At 37.1% G+C, this 21,087-nt stretch overlaps 1 protein-coding gene across 1 annotated transcript in view; it reads left to right on the top strand.

The window, feature by feature from the left end:
- Window positions 1-21,087, top strand: part of LOC125242679 (lachesin-like) — a 124,602-nt gene that overhangs the window by 69,103 nt on the left and 34,412 nt on the right. The window contains exons 2-4 of the mRNA XM_048151534.1: window positions 11,761-11,858; window positions 15,414-15,618; window positions 18,574-18,732. Coding sequence (XP_048007491.1) covers window positions 11,761-11,858; window positions 15,414-15,618; window positions 18,574-18,732 — 462 coding nt within the window. The remainder of the gene's footprint in view (window positions 1-11,760; window positions 11,859-15,413; window positions 15,619-18,573; window positions 18,733-21,087) is intronic.

The following is a 21,087-nucleotide window of genomic DNA, read 5'->3' as shown; positions in this document are numbered from 1 at the left end:
GAAGATGAACATCCGATATTTTTAATTTCGGCGGGCATCCCGCACGCAAACTCCACAATCGATCGAATGGGTTACGCGGCGACAACGTTCCCATCACTAAAGTACACTCGTGACGTCATAGGCTCGACACAAAACGTTACACGCTCGGTTTCGCTGTTAATCGCCGAGCATTTTCCTTCTATCTTGATTTAGTTCTGTGCCTAATCTACTATTCGGGTAAATGATGGATCTAATTTATTGTGCAATTCTAACTGTGCTTTTGAAACAATTTGTGTTATACAATTTATTTATTAAGAGTTTTGAATGATTCACGGTTATTTTCATTAGACTTATATTGACCGGGATATAACCACCGGACCGGGACCGGGACCGGGAAATATCGGGAGCTCGACAAAAATCAAAAAGGTAATCACGGTTTATATCCCGGTCAATATAAGTCTAATTTATTTATTATCGGAAATAAGCATTATATTCAAAGTATGTTATAATACATGTTATTCGAAAAAATGATCATTATATTAAATAAGAATTATACAATTTGTCAGTATATTATTTATTGTTATATAATTAAATAATTATATCAAATGATCGTTATACCGACTAAAAATACCTATATCAAAAAAAGTTATACCGATCGATACGCACCCTGAAAACGGACTATATTGTCATGCTCTGCTTAGTATAATTTTTTTTTTACATTTTTTTTAGATAGAACAGTGGCCTATTTCACATTAATGAAAATTGTCGACCGACACTTCGCCATTCATTGCCTGTTCAACAAGAAAATATTAACGCTGAGTAACAATGTTACCCAGAAATAGACACAGCCATGTCAGTGTCAAGTGTCAATTGTCACTATGGTAAAATAGACCACTGTACAAGTGTACAACAGTCCCTCTAATACAACTTGCCTTGTCGCGCGCGAGTCCATACTTGCAGTCCCGCTTGATGTAAGGACTCGCGCGCAACAAGGCAAGTTGTGCTAAAGGGTCAGATTCATTTTCAGGCAGGTACAACTTTAGCGCCTAGTTACTAAATAGGTCTGTTTTATTGGATTTTCAATAACGTTAATTATATCTAGTTTACTAGTTATTACGTTTACAACAATCTTACATCAATTATGAGGAAGAATTGTGTAGGTGATTTTTCAACCCACGAGTGGCATATAATTATAATCAGGGCCCGTAACTTTCATGCCGATGACATCAATTTGACGTCACGCTGCATATAGGATGATTCAAATAGTTTTATTGTAATAAATAGTTATTATTCATTAATCAATTTTTATCATGTACAAATGACTTCAAAAGTAAGCTATTCATACGTGGAATAATTAATACTTATTTGATACGTGAAACGAAAAGGACACGTTTTGTTTTAATAATTTATTGAAATATGGTAACAAACATATTTAATAAAATGAATGTGAAAAATAAACAAATCATTTAATTTATTTTTCACGTATCAAGTAGGTATTAATTATTTCACGTATGAATAGATTAGTTTTGAAGTCTCATGTCTTATTAGTAAAATTATTCATGAATAATGATTAATTATTAAATAAAACTCTTGAATCATTCTATATGTAGCGTGACGTCAAATTTATGTCATCGGCATGAAAGTTACGGGCCTTAATTATAATACACGCCTACGTATGATTCTTTTCGCTAATATTTCGCGTGAAATATATCCGTTTTAACCCAATATCATTGTATTATGTATGTGTCTTCTCTTTCATTATTTTGTGTCGGAGAATAATATTTACACTCAAGTGTGTGGGATCTTCTAAGTTAGATACTTACGAGTTTTGGTTAGTATAAGTAGACTTTTTTGGGCTAAATAAAGATATACTTACACCTACACATTAATGCAAGTTACAGAAGCAACTTATTATATAAATGTTATAAATAAACTAAAATTGACCAACAATATCCTGAAAGTAATACCTAATAGATGGAGTTGTTTCAACAGTTTATATTCTTATTAATCTTAAGCAAGTAACTTACATGCTAAATCATTTACAATATAATAATGTTCTTGTCTACCTACTGCAGTTATTACGGCTCAGCCACGACATTGGTCTAAGCGCGACAGCGGTAAGCGGCGGCCATACATTGGGATGGGACTTTTCATTCGCACGTATGGCTGCCGCTCACCGCTGTCGCGCTTAGACCAATGTCGTGGCTGGGCCGTTAGAGGCCGCCAATCGAAACGCAATCTGAGTCTGTCTTAAGAGCGGTAGAGATAGATACTTAGCTACCAAAACGATATTATCGTACTTATAGAAGTTATAAACTAAAGAAACTCCCGCTGCTACCCTTTCCAAAGTAAACTTGTCATATCGCGAACTTACAAAATATCCCCAAACTCTTATTGGCACGTCATGCGATGGCCAAGTCAGGTCCCTTGAGCCCGATTAGACCCGAACCTCATCCCTACAACATACCAACTTACATTTGCTATCACCCAAGCTGGAACTTTCTTACTAAATCCGAAAATTTCAAGGCAAAGGCAGTTTCGCCAACTGCATCGGTAAGTTGGCGAAGCCTGTCTATTTCTCAGGAAATATTGTCAGAAATTCCCCTGAGCGCGGGAAGGAAAAAATGTCCGAAATGTAGCTAATGTTGGAACTTAAAATATTGGGTTGGTAAGAAAGTAATGAGCGATCGATTGAATTCCACATAAAATTTTTTAAAGAGTTCTAGAATCTTCTATGGTCGAAAGTATATAAAGGGCGAGTCGCACAGTTTCTCGTCAGTCATTCACTAGCTGTCGCCGAGCTAATATAAGGAAGAAAATGGACGAATTAAAAGTGCATGTAAGGCATTGCTTACTATATGAATTTCAGTCTGGCCATTCAGCCGCCGAAGCAGTGCGTAATATATGTCAGCGTGTTGCTCCTAAAGTTGTGTCTGAGGCCACGGCGAAACGATGGTTCCAGCGGTTTCGTAGTGGCGACTTTTCATTATCAGATCAACCTAAGTCTGGTCGACCGGTGAAGATTGATGTAGCCAAATTAAAAACCTTAATTGAAGGAGATCCGAGGCTAACGAGTCGTACTCTTGCTACCGAGTTAGGCTGCTCTCATGTCACCATAGAAACACATTTACACGAGTTGGGAAAAAACTACAAATACAGTGTTTGGATACCGCACGAACTTGATAGACATCAACTAAACCGCCGTGCCGATATCTGCATACAACTTCTGTCTTTTCGCCGCACATTCAACTGGTTGGACCATCTTATCACATGAAAAATGGGTCTTATATATAAATCACACACGCAAACGTCAGTGGCTAGCTCCAAACGAAAAAGGAATAGAGGCACCAAAAACAGAGCCTCACCCGAAAAAAGTTATGCTGTCCGTTTGGTGGGATATTCATGGTATTATTCACTGGGAACTCCTACCAAGTGGAATGACTGTTACCGCATCAGTATACTGTAATCAGCTTGAAAATTTAAACCAAAAAATCTGTCAGAATCGTCCACAGCATGCTAAAGTTTTTTCTTACTCGACAATGCTCGCCCACACATTGCAAAAGTGACTCGGCTAAAGCTATTGGAGCTAGGTTGGAAAGTGATACCTCATCCACCGTACTCTCCAGACTTGGCACCTACGGATTACGCATTGTTCAGATCGCTAAGCAATGCCTTGAATGAAAAAAGTTCGATGATCAAGCCCATCTACGACAGTACATAGCTGAGTTTTTTGAATCTAAACCTAAGAACTTCTTCGCCGATGCTATTCATTCTTTACCAGAACGATGGAGACAATTAGTAGATAACGAAGGCCGTTATATTTTTGATAAATGATTAAAATAATAAATTAAATAAAAATTACAATATTGGTTATGATTCGCTCATTACTTTCTTACCAACCCAATACTTTGAGCGTTGGTCAAATATTTCCAAGGTACGGATAAGGCGATTCATAATTTCAATATTCGTTTGATGCGCCTTGCTAGAGCGATTTGATGCGATAGGTTGATGAGTACGTATCGCGCGCATGATTTCACATGCACTGCACGCTTGGCTCGAATTCGTTCTCAAGGGAGTCAATGGTGCCACTGCATTGGCAGTCATATGTCACGTCCTTAGAAATTAATATATATGTCAATGGCTTTGCTAATACTTTGAGATCTTATGAAGTTATTTAACTACTCATAAATATTAATTATGTATTTTAAATCGTTTAATTTGGTTTGTGAATTGTGAGATGAAATCATTTTAATTATTCTAAAGTGATTCTTGAAGGAAGTTCTCTTTAGACATTATTTCAATTTTAATTCATTTATTGCACTTATTTTACTTACTTTCTTTTATCAACAAAGGCATAATAAAGGATTGTATTGTATTGTTGTATGAAAATAAAAAATAGGAAAGCAATATAGTAATAGTTAAATATTCCATTAAAAAAATATAAAAAACTTAATAAATCCAAAAAAAAGTTCAAATGATTAAAAAAAAAAAACTTCGGAATGGAACTCGGGATCTCCTGCATCATAGTCAGTCATTTGACCGAGACGCCATTTCGATTTACACTAGCAGTGTCGAAATACACGATATGTATCTGTATTGACAAAATGCGTCATTATTTCTGAGTCTGCTTGAGTTAACTAAACCAATATCTTTAAATAATTACTTGTCAAGAGCCGAGTGTCACTGATGACAATGTCAACTAAAAATGCGCGAAATATGACGGCTCTGTGTCTGTACACAAAATTTGGCACGCACATTTAAGTAAAATTAATAAAAAATTCACATGGATTTGTCCATGATTTCTGTATGAAACAATGTATTTAATTTAATACTACGACAATGGATAATGTAAAGTAGATGTATGCGCATATTTTTATTCAGTTGTAGTATGCGGTGACTAAATAAATGGGAGTTGTTTTTTGTATGGAAAGCGAACCACCTTAAGATTATTACAGTTCCCCGTGAACCCTGTAAGGTCATAGCAACATCACACAGTTTAGTTATAATAAACAAATAACTGCATTATTGTTGTTTCTTAAGTACATAACGTAAAATAATTAAATATATAATAAATAAAAATAAATATTGGGGACAGTGGACACCTTACACAGATCAACTTAGCCCCAAACTAAGCAAAACTTGTACTATGGGTGCTAAGCGACGATATACTTACTTAAATAGATAAATACACTTATATACATAGAAAACATCCATGACATAACAAATAAATGCTCTTACCGGGATTCAAACCCAGGACCGCGGCTTAGTACTGCAGGCAAGGTCACTACCGACTGAGCCAGACCGGTCGTAAATGCCTTTGAGTTTAAGCACATAGCATAATAAAAACTGGTACATAATTAATGTAATGTATTTAATTAAGTATCATCCCTGTGTCGTCTAAATAGGCTACTAGACTCATGTCGAATTTGGCACAATAAATGATTGTCTTCTGTAGTATTCTACATAATAAACCAATATTTATTATAGATTTTGGGTATTAAAAGTGTATGATGACTGCGTATTTTCGATTAAAAATGTGTGTAATTTTTCATTTATTTTGGCCACCGAGAACGCTGTCAGCGATGTAGTGACGTCATCGAATTCGAACCTTACTGCATGTCAAAACAATCACTGACATATTGAACTTTATGCCTTTATACTTAAAATGTCAGAAACATGAACCTACAATTCTAAGGACGGATAACTCCGAAGAAAAACCTGTGATTCCATCATCCACATTGATAGCTTTGTCTATGACCTCATCCACTAATCTCCCGTTAGTCGGATCGAGGCGCCCTTGGCGAAAACATCTCCAGAAAAATAAGAAAATATGCCTACATGCGTTGTCAAATTGTATAAAAATTACAACAATCAAAAGAAAAAAAAATACGGAGCAACTTTTCATGCGTAATTTAAAACTTTATCACGTTATTATGCGTAAAATCACAATATTAATTAATGTTCATAATCGTTTTTTTTTTTTTTTTTTTATACCACGTCGGTGGCAAACAGGTATACGGCCCGCCTGATGGAAAGCGGTCACCGCAACCTATGGACGCCCGCAACTCAAGGGGTGTCACGTGCGCGTTGCCGACCCATTAGAAACTTGTACACTCCTTTTTTGAAGGACCCCATACTGTAGTTCATCGGGAATACCTCGACAGGGAGCTCATTCCACAGCCGGAGCGTTCGTGGGAGGAAATTCCTCTGAAACCGTACGGTGCGCGACCATTTAGGTTGTAAGGTGTGTGGATGAGCGCCCTGTCGATGGCGAGCGGTGCGATGATGAAAAGTGGCCGTTGGCATCATGTCAAACAGTTCTTCAGAACACAACCCATTGTACAGGCGATAGAACACACATAAGGAGGCGAAGTCCCTCCTTAGACTTAATGGTTCAATACCGCCCGTGAGTTTGGGATCGTCGACAATTCGTACAGCGCGTCTCTGGATCGAGTCAAAGGGTCCAAGCTGGTATCCAGGTGCTCCTGCCCAAAGGTGACAACAGTACTCCATGTGGGGTCTAACTTGCGACTTGTACAAGAGCAGTCTTTGCCCCGGAGTAAAGTATCCCCTCGCTCTATTGAGCACACCGAGCTTTTTGGATGCCAACGTAGCTTTCCCTTCCAAGTGTCACCGGAATTGGACGTTACTCGAAATGTCGACTCCGAGGATCCCAATACTTCCTGACAAGGCAAGGGCTGTGCCTTGGAACTGTGGAACCACATTAAATGGGGTTTTCTTAGCGGTGAACGCACACACCTGTGTCTTAGTGGGATTGAAACAGACTAGGTTGTCCCGACCCCACACCGAGACTCCGGACAGAATCCTCTCGATGTCCGACACAAGCTTTTCACGACTTTCCAGCACCATTGAACGAGGGATATTAGCACGTCCCGTGTAAACCAACGTAAACCAACAAACTGCAAAACAAGAGTGTGACCAGTATTTTTTTTAAATAGTGTTTGCACACGGCGCACTGAGTCATTATTATTTGTTAAAAACAAGATATTTCTAAGTTTCAAGTAAAATAATTAATTTTATATTATTAAATTAAAACGGGACTTAATCGCGTAAAACTTACGTTTTATATTTAACCCGACGTTTCGGACATGACATTACGTCCGTGGTCACGGGTAGACCCACGGGTGGGGTGGGTGGGGGGGTAATAATATGAGTGAAGATCGTGTTAGTTTAAATCAATATATAATTAATTTTTGATAAATTAAGTGAAGAATTGATTTTCTTTTGACCTGAATTATAATTATTTTGATTTTAAATCGTGTTTGCACATCGCATACCGTCTGCCATTGCTGGCTTGAAAGGTCGCCACCTAAAGCCATAAAATAAAATTAAAAAAAAAACGTCCGCCATTGTTGGGTCACAGCCGGTTCTCAGTGAAACTCCCTCTGTTCTATTACTACTCTGTGGTCAGAAAATGTTGTTTTCGAATAGAATGACCTGATGCACAGAAAATCTATAGATTAACATGACTGTGTTGTTTTCGCCTGATTACGTAAAAGTATACTTTAAAAATGTTTCCTGTTTTTAGGTCATAATAAAATATGGTAATATTTTATTTCGGTTAATTGGACAATACTTAATCGTATAAGGCAGACTTAAAAAAAAGGATCAAATAGCCTATTTATTTCGTGTAAAATATTATAAAGTCTACCCAAAAGTTGACTCCTAAAATTGACAATAGACTCCACTTAATCTCTGAAGTAAGATTATTTACATCATAAATTACTTGTTCAAAGCCACTGCTTCGTGTCAAGGCCTCCAAGATTGTGTACTTAATTTCGCTTAATTACTTGTCTTCATTTTAAATTATGTGTGCGTAAATAAGAGATGAATAATTAAGTTTGCTTACGACAAATTAATTAAGGCTTAAAAGATTCGAGAAATGGCAGTATGGGTTTGTTTACATACTGACCCCCTTATTCGATGTTCACGGAGGGGCGCGCGCCGGGCTGGGACGCGCTTCTGCGCATGAGGAGCGCCACCGCCATAAAGGCAATTTTCGCCTCCTCCAACAAGCTTCTGTCCGCGGTCAGAGAGTGGGACGCCAGCCCGCTGCACGAGCGCTGGAGGGCCTACCACAGGCCTGTGGGATCGGGGTCGGGGTGACCCGAAACCGCGGGTCCTACTAGACTAATTTGGTTTTAGTTTTATTAATTTTAATTTAATTTAGTTTTATTAGTAATAATCTATGGAATGTATTTTCGGCAATAAATCATTCATTTCATTTTCATTTTCATTTCATTTCATTTATTCATAAACTTCCACTAAAGTTATCAAGCCGATAATGTTCGTTTGTCCCTCTCCGACGTATTGGTGTGATAGAAAGGGACAAACGAACTTTATCGGCTTGATAACTTTAGTAACCGTTTATGAATAAGGGAGTGAGTTTGTAGGGACAGAATACCGCTGCCTTTACGGCTCAGCCACGACATTGGTCTAAGCGCGACAGCGGTGAGCGGCGGCCATAGGTGCGAATGAATCGACGATCATTTATTAATAAAAAAAATTATGTCATGTAACTTTCTTAATTCTAGGTATATACATAGGTACTTATGCTAATAAATCTGTTACATAGGTTTATCAGTCGTTTGATTAACCAACCAGTTGATTTTGGAGCGAGACACAGCGATGGGACTTTTCATTCGCACCTATGGCTGCCGCTCACCGCTGTCGCGCTTAGACCAATGTCGTGGCTGGGCCGTTAGGGTTTCCCCAAACCTATCGACGTGGGATCGGCTCCAGCCGACTAAAAATCGATCGTTAGTATGAAGACGCACATACATACAATAATTATGTTTAGGGTGAATCCACGTGAAAGTAACGTGAGTCACGACTTCATTGCGTGTTTATTTGAACTACAGCTGCAAATTAAAGGAAAGTAACACTTATTTAGAAATATAATGTTATTTGAACTTGCGTCGTGAATAAGTGGAACATGCCATAAAATCGTGACTCACTCTTGCCGCGGATTGACACTTCATAGTAACGAGTGTGGTTACTAAGACTTATGTAGGGTGCATTGGGGTAATTTCGAAAGGGGAATCTTGATATGATGGAAATAATGGTGATTTTTATGTGACTTTCGAAATTATCCCAAAACAGCAATGGTTGTAAGTGTAAGAATAAAATAGTACTTATTAAAATAGAACTACCCTGTTCGAATAAGTTCAAACAGAAAATTGTTCTAACACATGTCATACTCGAAGGTACGTGTAAAAGGTCTGTATAAAAAAGGTTCTGATTTACAACTTCCCGGCACCCATTTCGCCGTGGACGTGTTCAAAGTTTTTATAACAAAATTTCTAACTTGTCACTTGTTAGACGGCTTTGGGACTGGGCTTGCTTCAACAAATACTAATATTTTAACAAAAAAATGTTAGTACAACTTTATTTGGAACACTGGGGATCGATTTTTGAATTTCGAACTCACGAATTCGCCGTTCGAAAGTCTGTGGAAAACGACGTAATGCTATTTTTGAAAAAAGACGACTGTAGTAATTTTAAAACTAGTGGTAATGACCACTCGTTTTCGATTCTGTTAGTAGAATTTTAATCGCTAGTAGTGGAGATATTATTGAACGAATTTCACGAAATCGAATGGCCGAGATTCAAAAATTGGCCCCCTGGTCGTAAGCTATGTCATTGGATCAAGTCATACGCCAAGTACTTTTTTTATTATAGATTTTAACAAATGTATTATTTCTATAAAAACAAATACCTACTAAAATTTTGAGAGCATCACTTTTAAAATTTTTACTACTGCGGAAAATGGCTATGTATTGCACATGTACGGTAATCAAGATAATATAAGATAAGAGATACAAGATAAGAGGGTTATCCCTCAACAACCTAATATACCTGATATTAGGATCAAAAATACTCTGCAAAAAAAATAACAACTCAAAAGAATTCACATTGAAAGATGTGGGACTCACAGACTGCCAGTTAGATCATCATATCAGCCTGACAGGAATCAGTCACTGTTGTTAGCTACATACCTGAATAACTTATGAACATACATTATGAATAATTGGGCCATTTTTTTTCAAAATTGTCCACCCCACTTCTTTTGTAACATGGGTATTTTTTACGCGATTAATACTCAGAATCGCGAGCTCTTTCGATTCTGATACGAGAAAAAAAATGTCCCAAGATTTTCATACATTTTTTCGAACCTTCCATTCCGTTACCGCCATACAAAATGTATGAAAAAATGGTAACGGAATGGGAAAAAAACCCTGGGACTCTTTTTTTCTCCTATTAGAATTGAAAGAGCTCGCGATTCTGAGTGGAAACCACATAAACATTTCCCAATCCAAAAAAAAGTGGGGTGGACAACTTTGACAAAAAAATGGCCCAATTATAACGTTGGGGCGCGGTCGTGGCAAGCCGCCCCTTAGATGGAAAAATGACATCTGCTAACTAGCTGGCGATAACTGGATGCGGATGGCAATGCACCGACAAGCGTGGAGGAATGGAGAGGAGGCCTATGTCCGAAAGACGGATGCTTTAAAGGCTGCTATAGATAGATAGATAGAATACGTTGGGGCTATTTTAATACTAGGAATATTTTTATTGACAATTATTTAAAAAGGTCATAATAAAAAAAAAACATCAAATATTCCGTGCCGCCACTTAACTTGGCAGTGTGTCCATAACTCCGTCTGCATTAACAGAATGGCAATGCCATTGCGCTCAGCAGACATGAACCTAACAATGTACCGACCATAACGTTGGTTAATGTCGATGGTTACGACCCCCTTACAATGACAAGCTTCCAATGCATTCCGACGACGTAACCTCATTATGCCGTTATGGCACAAAATGCAATCCTAGAACTCGTTTTAGTGCGACAATAAATCAGTTGGCAGAATATGAGCCAAGTCAAATTGGGCCATAAATTTTGTGAAATTGGCACACTTTTGATATAATATTGGGATATGACTTCTTGAATGCGTTGTATGCACTTAAACTAATGTGTCTAATGCGTGTTTTAGAGTTTATGGCGATGTTTTTATGTGTTTGCATTAGGTGTATAAGCCACTGAATAAAAATAAAATATTAGGTATGTTATCTCAGCATAATAGAAATAGAAATAGTTTATTCGTGGTAAATATTCCAACAAGAGAAATGAATCTCGTACACATAACATCACAAAAATTTAGTAGGTACACGCTACACACATTTGCCACGAAATGGTCCCGACTCAGTACGGTGTTAGCCTGGGAGGGCCAACGCTGATCTTCCGTCGGGGCGTCGTACACACACATTACAAAGAAGAAATATTACTCGATTTTTATTGTGATTTTTGTTTATCAAACAAGTTAGGTCGTGGGACGCTTATGCTATCCATTAACGTATATAGGTGTTAAAAATACGAGTAAAACTGAATAGAAAGTTCATTCATCATCATTTTCATTCATTTTCATTCATCATCATTTCATCATTCTTCATTTTTCAACATCATTATCATCATTCATTCATCATCATCATTCATCATCATCATCATTATTTAGAATAGAATAGAATAGAATAAATTTTATTCGTAAACACACAAAAGAGAAAAATATTACAAATAGGAACACATAAAAACGAGAAGGTGCCACGAAATGGTTTCTCATTCATTCATCATCATCATTTTTTCTTTAATATATGACATCTTATTTCGATTTTTTTCTGAATAGAAAGATTAAAAAAAAACTCATGGTATCACAGCTTTTCGCGGATTTCAAGAATAATGTTAATTTCTCATTGTTTCAGATTTGCCAACGTTCGTCGGTCCAGGATCCAACGTGACAGTAGCTGTAGGCAGAGATGCATCGCTCACGTGCAGAGTCGACAACTTACAGTCTTTTAAGGTATTTAACATCCATACATACATACAATCATGCCTGTTTCCCAGAGGAGCAGGCAGAGATCACGAACTTCCATTTGCTACGATCCTGACAAACCAATTTCACTTTACGCACTTTTATAACATTCCTCATACATGCTCATCGGTTTCGTAAAACTTCTGACTTGGCCTTTTTGCAATATTTCCCCGAATAGGTCGAGAAAAGTTCGCCTAGGTCTTCCAATTTTAATAGATGAAAACCAGATTTAGGTAAAAGTATTTTTATTGCATGGATGATAGTTATATCCTCTAGCCGAGTCATATGGCCCAGACATACAAATGAAAAATAATATGCCACTGAATTTAACTTAGATATATTATTATATAGTGCAGATAACTAACTGACTGTTTTTGTATAAAAATCACACGAAACAAAACAAAGGATTATTGTTTATTCCGTTTCTTAAAAAAATGATCAAATTGCTATTCCCAAGCCATTAATACAATAAAAGCAAGAAGATTATTAAATAATCTAAGTGAAAGTTATTCTGCAAAATAAACAATATCTTAATTGCAGTATTTTTCCTGGCCTATTCATTCCAATCTTGATAAGCGCCCCGACTTATAATATTATTTCTCTGAATCCGGCTTGGATTTTGTTTTTCGCTAAAATACCATCGAGATAGACAGCGGTCATCTTTTGGGTGTCTTATTGTTTTTCTTGTATGAGTATTTTGACCTTCGTTAGTTGTGATGTATTTGGAAATGTAACAAATCGTTAATGTTATGAAAGTGGGTGCGTATCGATCGGTATAACTTTTTTTGATATATTTTTAGTCGGTATAACGATCATTTGATATAATTATTTAATCATATAACAACAAATAATATACTGACAAATTGTATAATTCTTATTTAATATAATGACCATTTTTTCGAATAACATGTATTATAACATACTTTGAATATAATGCTGATTTCCGATAATAAATAAATTGTATAACACAAATTGTTTCTAAAGCACAGTTAGAATTGCACAATAAACTAGATCCATCATTTACCCGAATAGTAGATTAGGCTACAACTATGACCCTTACACACAACGCGCTGCTACCAGACAAACAGGTTAGGTTAGGTTAGAACTGTGACCCTTAAACATATGTACTGCTATCAGAAAAGTAGGTTAGGTTAGGTTAGAACTGTGATCCCTTCAAAAAAGAATACAATTAATTCATGAAACGTTTTATACTGTTTAATAATTATATTATACTAGCCGTATATCAATAGATAGTTATACCATACCACGGTTATTATAAATAAGTGTTATACGAAATAATGGTTATCCAAAATAAAAGTAGATATTTTGTGGTTATACCAAATGTTAATTATGTCAAATGAGTGATTATACCCTCTAAATATATACCAAATGTTGTTATATCAAATGTTACTATACCAAAAAAAGTTATACCAATCATTACACACCCTATGAAAGTGTGTGTAGCGAAAGTGGTTTGTCAGGATCGTAGTAAATAGATTAGAAATCCGTGATCTCTGCCTACCTACTACTACCTACCTACTATGTATACATGTAACAAATCGTATATTTTTCCCCCGTAGATTTGATTTCTTGATTGCATAGTCAAGTGGACTAACACCACATTGTTGTTGAAATTAAGCTTGACACAATTGTCAATTGTCTCACGTTGGTTCCGTGGCAGAAGGGTCAGTGCCTATTGTGGGACGCCACGTGTGTGAGTACTTTTGCTCCGTCCCACCTTGGCCTCACAATTAAGTCTGCTGGGTCAGCTGCAGAGTTTGCAGCTAGACTCAAGCACGCAAAGTACAGCGCCCTGGAAGCAATGTACAAATTTGTGCCACTTGTTGTGGAGACGGCGGGACCCTGGGGAACTGAGGCTTAAGCCATTGTTAGGGAACTTGGTCGCCGACTTAGGGATAGGGGCTGCGATCCGCGTTCCGGGTCGTATCTGGTGCAGGGGATTTCATTGGCTATACAGCGTGGAAATGCTGCTAGTGTGATGGGAACCTTTGGGCCCGGTACGACTCGGGCGGGTCCTAGTTAGTTTGCGCGTATGTTGTTGTTGCAATAACCCACATATGGGTAAATGACGAAGCCTGTTGCGGATGGCTTTATTGTTTGTGTGTAAGGACGACGCCTGTTGCTGATTTATGGCTGTAACCTCATGACGAAGCCTGCGTTGCGGATAATGGGTTGTAAAATATTTAGTGTTATTTTTGTCCAATAAATAATTAGTTATTCAATTGTCAATTGTGTATTTCTGAGTTGATAATTACTTGACACTAGATTTGTGCCGTTCCCGAGAACATTCTCCCGCTTGTATGGGAAATGTTCTCTTAGGAGAATATTCTCCATAGTCAAATGAGAACGTTCTCGAGAACGGCACAACTCTACTTGACACTGTTGCTCAGCGTCAATATTTCCTAAATGAGCAGTATTCCTTTTGGATTCCCCATTTATAGGACTCTCATTTCAAAAGATTCATTTTCAGTTTGTTGCAGATGTTCAAAGTAACGACTACTTAATTTTATTGTGTTGTGTTCACTACCCATAAATTTAAAAAATAGGCGTAAATTATGTCCTATACTTATATAAATTTTTACGAAGTAGACAAAGAAATAAAAAAGGTTCCTCATACAATTATGAGAACTGATGAATTATTTTTATGTGACAACTGTAATCTCCAACGCGTCGGCTCGCCAGTCGAAGTAGGTCAAATTCGGGAACATTAAGCTGTAGCGTGCATTGTTGAAGAACTTTAAAAATTGTTTGCGAGTTGTTGGTAAGCGAAAAATGCGCATGTGTTACTGCCACTTGGAAGTTAGAGTGAAACGTTTTAAGCGGAAAAAGTTTCGTTTGGTTTTAAAACTTTGATGATGGAAACATAAAATGCAATTCCTGTTTTCGATTGGAAGCCTGTTTAATTTCAAACGAAACTCGACGCTGATTCTGGCTACGTGTTGAGAAACTAGATCCGATTCAAATCATTAATTAAACTACGGTTGTACTCACATTATTATATCGCTATTGCTGCGACATGTTTCGGGCCAATTCGGAGGCCCCTCTTCAGGCATATAGGAGTTCACGCGACGGTTAAACTCCGCAGACTCTAAGATCCGATTCCGTAGTTATAACAGGACTGTGAATATTATTGTGATCTAAAACAGAATTGTGATTTAATATTTTTAATACGACCTTGAAGATTGCTCACAAGTGCAAGTTTTTTTTATTTCAGGCAAATGATTCATAGATATATACATTACAATAAACAATAAATACATCCTGTTATTCTTTAGAAGAAAATGTTAAAAATATACAAAGTTATGGTTTGAACTGCAACTGTGTTTGAAGTATGGACGTCATAAATTATGAATAACAGAAAATAGATGGTGTCGGAAGCTAAATCGGAATCTTAAGAAAAATCGTTGCTAATATCGAAAGAACAAATCTTCTAGTGTTCATCGTAACTAGTAGGCTAGTAGTAGTTAAATCATTGCCCAAACCATATTATTATGAATCTCACACTTCAAAATTTCCCACCAGGTGGCGTGGCTCCGCGTAGACACGCAAACCATCCTCACCATCGCCGGTCACGTGATCACCAAGAACCACCGCATCAGCGTCGGTCACGGCGATGGCACCTGGACACTGGGGCTGAAGGACGTAGGACCCAGTGACGGCGGGAGATACATGTGTCAAGTCAATACTGAGCCTATGATGAGTCAGACCCATCGGCTGCAAGTTGTTGGTAAGTGACTTGACACCAAAAATTTTACACAGTTCTCTTAACCATGCCGTCGCCAGATCTTAGACTCGATGTAGATTCCTCATTATCGCTGGTTATCACCAAGAATCAGCGCATCAGCGTCGGTCACGGCGATGGGACCTGGACACTGGGACTCAAGGACGTTGGTCCCAGTGATGGCGACAGATTCATGAGTCAAGTCAATACTAAGCCTATGATGAGTCAGACGCATCGGCTGCAAGTTTTTAGTAGGTGACTTGACACTTACTTAAGACATAGTTTCCTTAACCATGTCGTGGTCAGATCTTACAATTGATGTTAGAATCCTCATCATCTGATCAATCCTCATCACATCAAATATTTTATATTTTATGTTGTGTAGGTAAATTACATATTTAATGATATTGAGATTCATATTATCTTTTTCTTCTATGACAATTTGATATGTTTTCTCTGAAGAAGAACGACGTATTATTAAGCAATAATATAATTTATTGAAATTGATTTCCATAGAGTACCTAGTCTGTTCATATTCTTTGATGAATACTTTTGCATGTTAAATTGTATGTTGTTATTTAATGCATGTTAATTATAAGATGTAATGTTTTGAAAAGAAGTTGCCCGCCGAGTTTCTTGCCGGTCCCATAGTGGATACCCCCCTCCCAACTGAGGGGGGACTGAAATCTTCTCGAGGCTGAGGCGTAGGGTTAGAGCCGGCGTAGCTTTATTTGATGTTCATATGCGCATTGTAATATGCCTACTTGAAAAATAAATATTTCATTTTCATTTTCATTTTCATTTTCATTTTTCAAGAAGAATTACCATACAGAGTGGGGTCTGTAACCAAGGTGAAGAATTGAACTGTAAGCTATTCTCCTTATACTGATCAACATTTGTTCGGCGACTTTTAAAAATAACTTGTATTTTGATTTTTATTACCCTTGAAAGTTTTTTCTAAGAGGTAATGTATTGCGAATTCTGTTAAGTCTAAAGTGTGACAGACAACGTCAATGACAACAATAATGGCGTACATTGAAGCTAATATTTATTTTGTATGAAAAATTAAAAATTTAAAGACTTCATAATTTTTAAAAGTCACTGAACAAATGTTGATCAGTATAAGGAGAATAGCCTACAGTTCAATTCTTCACCTTGGTTACAGGCCCCACTCTGTATATCACGGAAGACCAGCGTCAGGGTCCTCCAGGGTCCCTTGGCATGAAGCTGAGTGGAGACCTTTTCAGTAACGCTTTAATACAATAATATTTATTATGTTAGTGTTATTAGTTAAGTTTAAATTAAGCGTTTTTGAATAAAGTTCTTATATTCTATTCTATTCTATTCTATTCTATATGTAAGCGTTTGACCATGGCGATGGGACCTAGGCCCTTTTTTTGACGGAGTGGGAATGCAGTAATGCACGGTGTGTGGGACTCGCCGTTTTTTTCCCCTCCCCTTATGGGACCTAGACCCTGGGACTTGAGGACGTGGGTCCCACATATGGTGATAGGTAATATGGACGCTGATACGCAATAATGTGTGATGAGCACAGATATTTGTTCCTGAGTCATGGATGTTTTCTATGTATATAAGTATGTATTTATCTATTTAAGTATGTATATCGTCGCTTAACACCCATAGTACAAGCTATGCTTAGTTTGGGGCTAAGTTGATTTGTGTAAGGTGTCCCTAATATTTATTTATTTACTTATTTATTTATTCCCCATGAATTTTGCAATAAAACGTCAACTTTAATCGTCAAATTTTTGAGTCGACATCTTATTGCAAAATGCATGTGGGATGAATTATTGCGTATCAGCATCCATATAATGTTAGTAGGAGTAAGTATAGAGTTGTTATATGAAATATCGTTACATTAATAATATATTTCAAAAACTGTGCTCCAAGCCAGATAGACAATTAAATTTTATTGACAAACGCTCAACAAAACAAGTACATATAGGGACATGCGGGAATAATATGTGATGTATTTGTTCCCATTGAATATTCAATTTTAGGTTGGTGTTTTATAGAGCTTTGATACATACTTAGCTGCTAGATTAAACAACATGACTAAAAAAAATCTCGTTCCATTTTTTATGACACCTAGATTATATCGCGTGTCTGATGTTAAAAATGGCGTCGTCATAAAATTGTAAAGGAGGTTATTTGCCGCAAATATTAGGTGTCACGGAAGTCAATCAAGAATATAATGGTGTCGAACAATGGGCCGGAGACAAGTGGAGGAAGTAAACGCCAAAGCTTTTCATTTTTTTACAATTCGTCGGAAACCTTTGTGTTGTGTTGACATTGCTTTGTTTGGTGAGTTATGGGTTGGAATGCTTTCAATATTCGGGGCAATGGATGTTGAGGTTTGAGGATTAACTGTTTTATGGGCTATTTTGACAGTTGTTCCTTAAATGGAAGTCAGATGATATTCGTTAAAATTATTATTAGTAAAACTTCTTATTTACTTAAATATGACATTTATAAAGTACTGAAACCTTAATTTAATCCTGTAAAGGTTACAGAAAGCCATAAAAAATACTTTCATTGAACTTCATTTCAAAATTACTCGATTGAAAAAAATTAAGTAGGTAAGGCTTTGAGAAACTTTGGAGTATAAGTACATCAGTCATTACATGTAAACATACAAATAAATAAATAGCCTATTAAACGTCACACTGCTGAGCACAGACCTCTTCTCACGAGTGAGAGGGCTCGGTTTTTACTCCCCGCGCTAGCCCAATGCAGATTGAGGAATCCCAGTAAATAACTTTAAATACCAAATTTCTTTAACTAAAACTATAACTTTACGAAACTCACTCATCTTACACACAACTGGATGAGACTAGCTCAGGACCAAGACAAGTAGCTTACTAGAAGAGAGGCCTATGCTCAGCAGTGGGCGATAAAGGGCTGATATGATGATGATAATGACTCGTATTATTTATCCAGTACCACCAGATATCGACGATGACGCCAGCAGCGGCGAGATCCTGATGAAGGAAGGTGAAGAAGCAGCGCTGAGATGCGTGGCATCGGGCACCCCGCCCCCCACCATCGTTTGGAGGAGGGAGGACTCTAGGCACTTTAGGATTAACAATTCAACGTTAGGTGAGTGGAACTACTTATTGTTATGAATGTACGAAGAATCTTACTGAAGGTTATTTATTTATTTAAACTTTATTGCACTATTATAATAAAAACTATACCCACAAATGGTGGACTCAACCCGACCCTCAACCATGGTGTGGAGGAGGGAGGAATCTAGGCATTTTAGGATTAATAATTCTACATTAGGTGAGTGGAACAGTTTGTTGTTATGAATGTACGAAGAATCTTAGTCAATGTAATTTTATTTATTTCTACCATTATTTATTTAAACTTTATTGCACTATTATAATAAAAAAATATACCTACAAAATGGTGGACTCAAATAGAGGACGGAGGATTCTAGGCATTTTAGGATTCACAATTCTACGTTAGGTGAGTGGAACTGTTGGTTGTTATTGATTATGTAATAATACCGCCTGTTACTTACCTACTTTTGTGTTAGTTCTTTATTTTGTATTTTTGTATAGGTATTATCGAGGTGTGCATTAAAGAGTATTTGTACTGTACGGCGGCGGCAGTAGGTCCTAGTCAAGGTCTTAAGATCTTCAAACTCGCCATCAAATATGGTGTTGCGGGAAGTGGATGTGAAAAACCAGAACAAACTATTCGGCATATGGTGCCAGTCGCCATGTTGCAAAAAAATACAAATAGATATTGTTCATAGATAGATGCGACACAGTATGCAGCAAACACATAAATTGTCCAAAGACAATATTCGGCCTGATATACAACCACAGAAGCTCATAAAAACTGTTATTTACCACGCTTTGAATGAAGTCACGGGCGTACCATTTCGTTCAGGGTACCTAGCCAACATCAAAATTGCTTACGCTTCGTAATCGTATCGTGGCTAGCTGTTCCTGTCACTCTCTTGTAGCACACCTCGGATAATAGCAATCAAATATATGAAAGAAGCGCGTTCCTACGCACACAGTCTAAGCTCGTGTAGGCGAACGCGTACCATGCTTGTATGAGTAAAATAAGACAGATCGATGAGATGGTCGCGTTCTCAATCCATCAATCAATCAGAATATTATTCTTTATTCAAATAGGCTTACAATAAGCACCTTTAAATTGTCAACAGTGTACAATATTCATCTTATTCTAAATATCAGAGCAATTTATTGGTGCAATAAACAATATTGTTTTAAAATTACACTGAATTAATAAAATGATATCAATCTAAATTGTATAAAAAAAAATACTAGTCTAAAAACTTCTATAATAAATTCTAAATGTCAAAAAATATATTGTATAAAAATACATTGAATTATCCATATCATCATTAATAACCTACTTATATAATTAATTGTTTTCAGTAGCAGTTTTTGTAATTTGCACGGTGTTTCATCATTCATGTAGTCTTGTGTGCTATAGTAGGCTTTAGAGATCAGTATACGCTTTACATAATGAGCGATTCTTTAGAGCGTGTGGGCGGTAGTTTCGGCGGGAAGCAGGGAGTGGCCATACTGTATGATAGTACTCTTTATTACACCATGATTGTAGTGGCGCGACAAAGCCAGACTAACGTCGTCGTAGCGTCAAAGATTGTCACTTCGGCTAGGCGCGCAGTGCATACGTTATAGCCGAAAACTGTCACAACTCAGCTGCACAGAACTTTGTCGTTCCCGCGTTGCATGACATGTGCGAAGTTCGCAACTCAAGCTGCCGCTAACTGTTTGCGAAACTACACGTTTGTGCAAGATGTACGGCTTGCCTTTGTTTGCAACATAGTATTATAATTATTATTTGTGCAGAAGATAATCATTGGTTTGAGAGTTTTCTAATAAAATCACTCATACTATGTGCATTGAGGTTTTAAAAATAAGTAAATAAAAATAATTTATACATTAGACTTATATTGACAGGGATTACGACCGGTCTGGCGCAGTCGGTAGTGACCCTGCCCTTCGAATCCCGGTAAGGGCATTTATTTGTGTGATGAGCACAGATATTTGTTCCTGAGTCATAGATGTTTTCTATGTATATAAGTATTTATATATTATATATATCGTTGTCTGAGTACCCACAACACAAGCCTTCTTGAGCTTACCGTGGGCCTCAGTCAATCTGTGTAAGAATGTCCTATAATATTTAATATTTAATTTAATTGAATTACCTTTTTGATTTTTATTGAGGTGGATGTCAAAGTTGCGTAGACAGCGCGCGATCTAGGATCTAGGATCGCGAATGAGGCTACAGATACAGCTTACTTAAGTAAAGTACTGAGATATCTACTGTAACATTATGTCAAAACATAACGTTTAAGTAAAAAAAAAATCTAAAATACACCCAGCCTGACTAGATGGACCTAATAGGCAACCGTTTAAGTGGCCATTAGTAGAAAATTACTCC

Source organism: Leguminivora glycinivorella, chromosome 3, assembly GCF_023078275.1.
Source record: "Leguminivora glycinivorella isolate SPB_JAAS2020 chromosome 3, LegGlyc_1.1, whole genome shotgun sequence".
NCBI lineage: Eukaryota > Metazoa > Arthropoda > Insecta > Lepidoptera > Tortricidae > Leguminivora > Leguminivora glycinivorella.
This window is presented reverse-complemented; position numbering and strand designations above follow the sequence as displayed.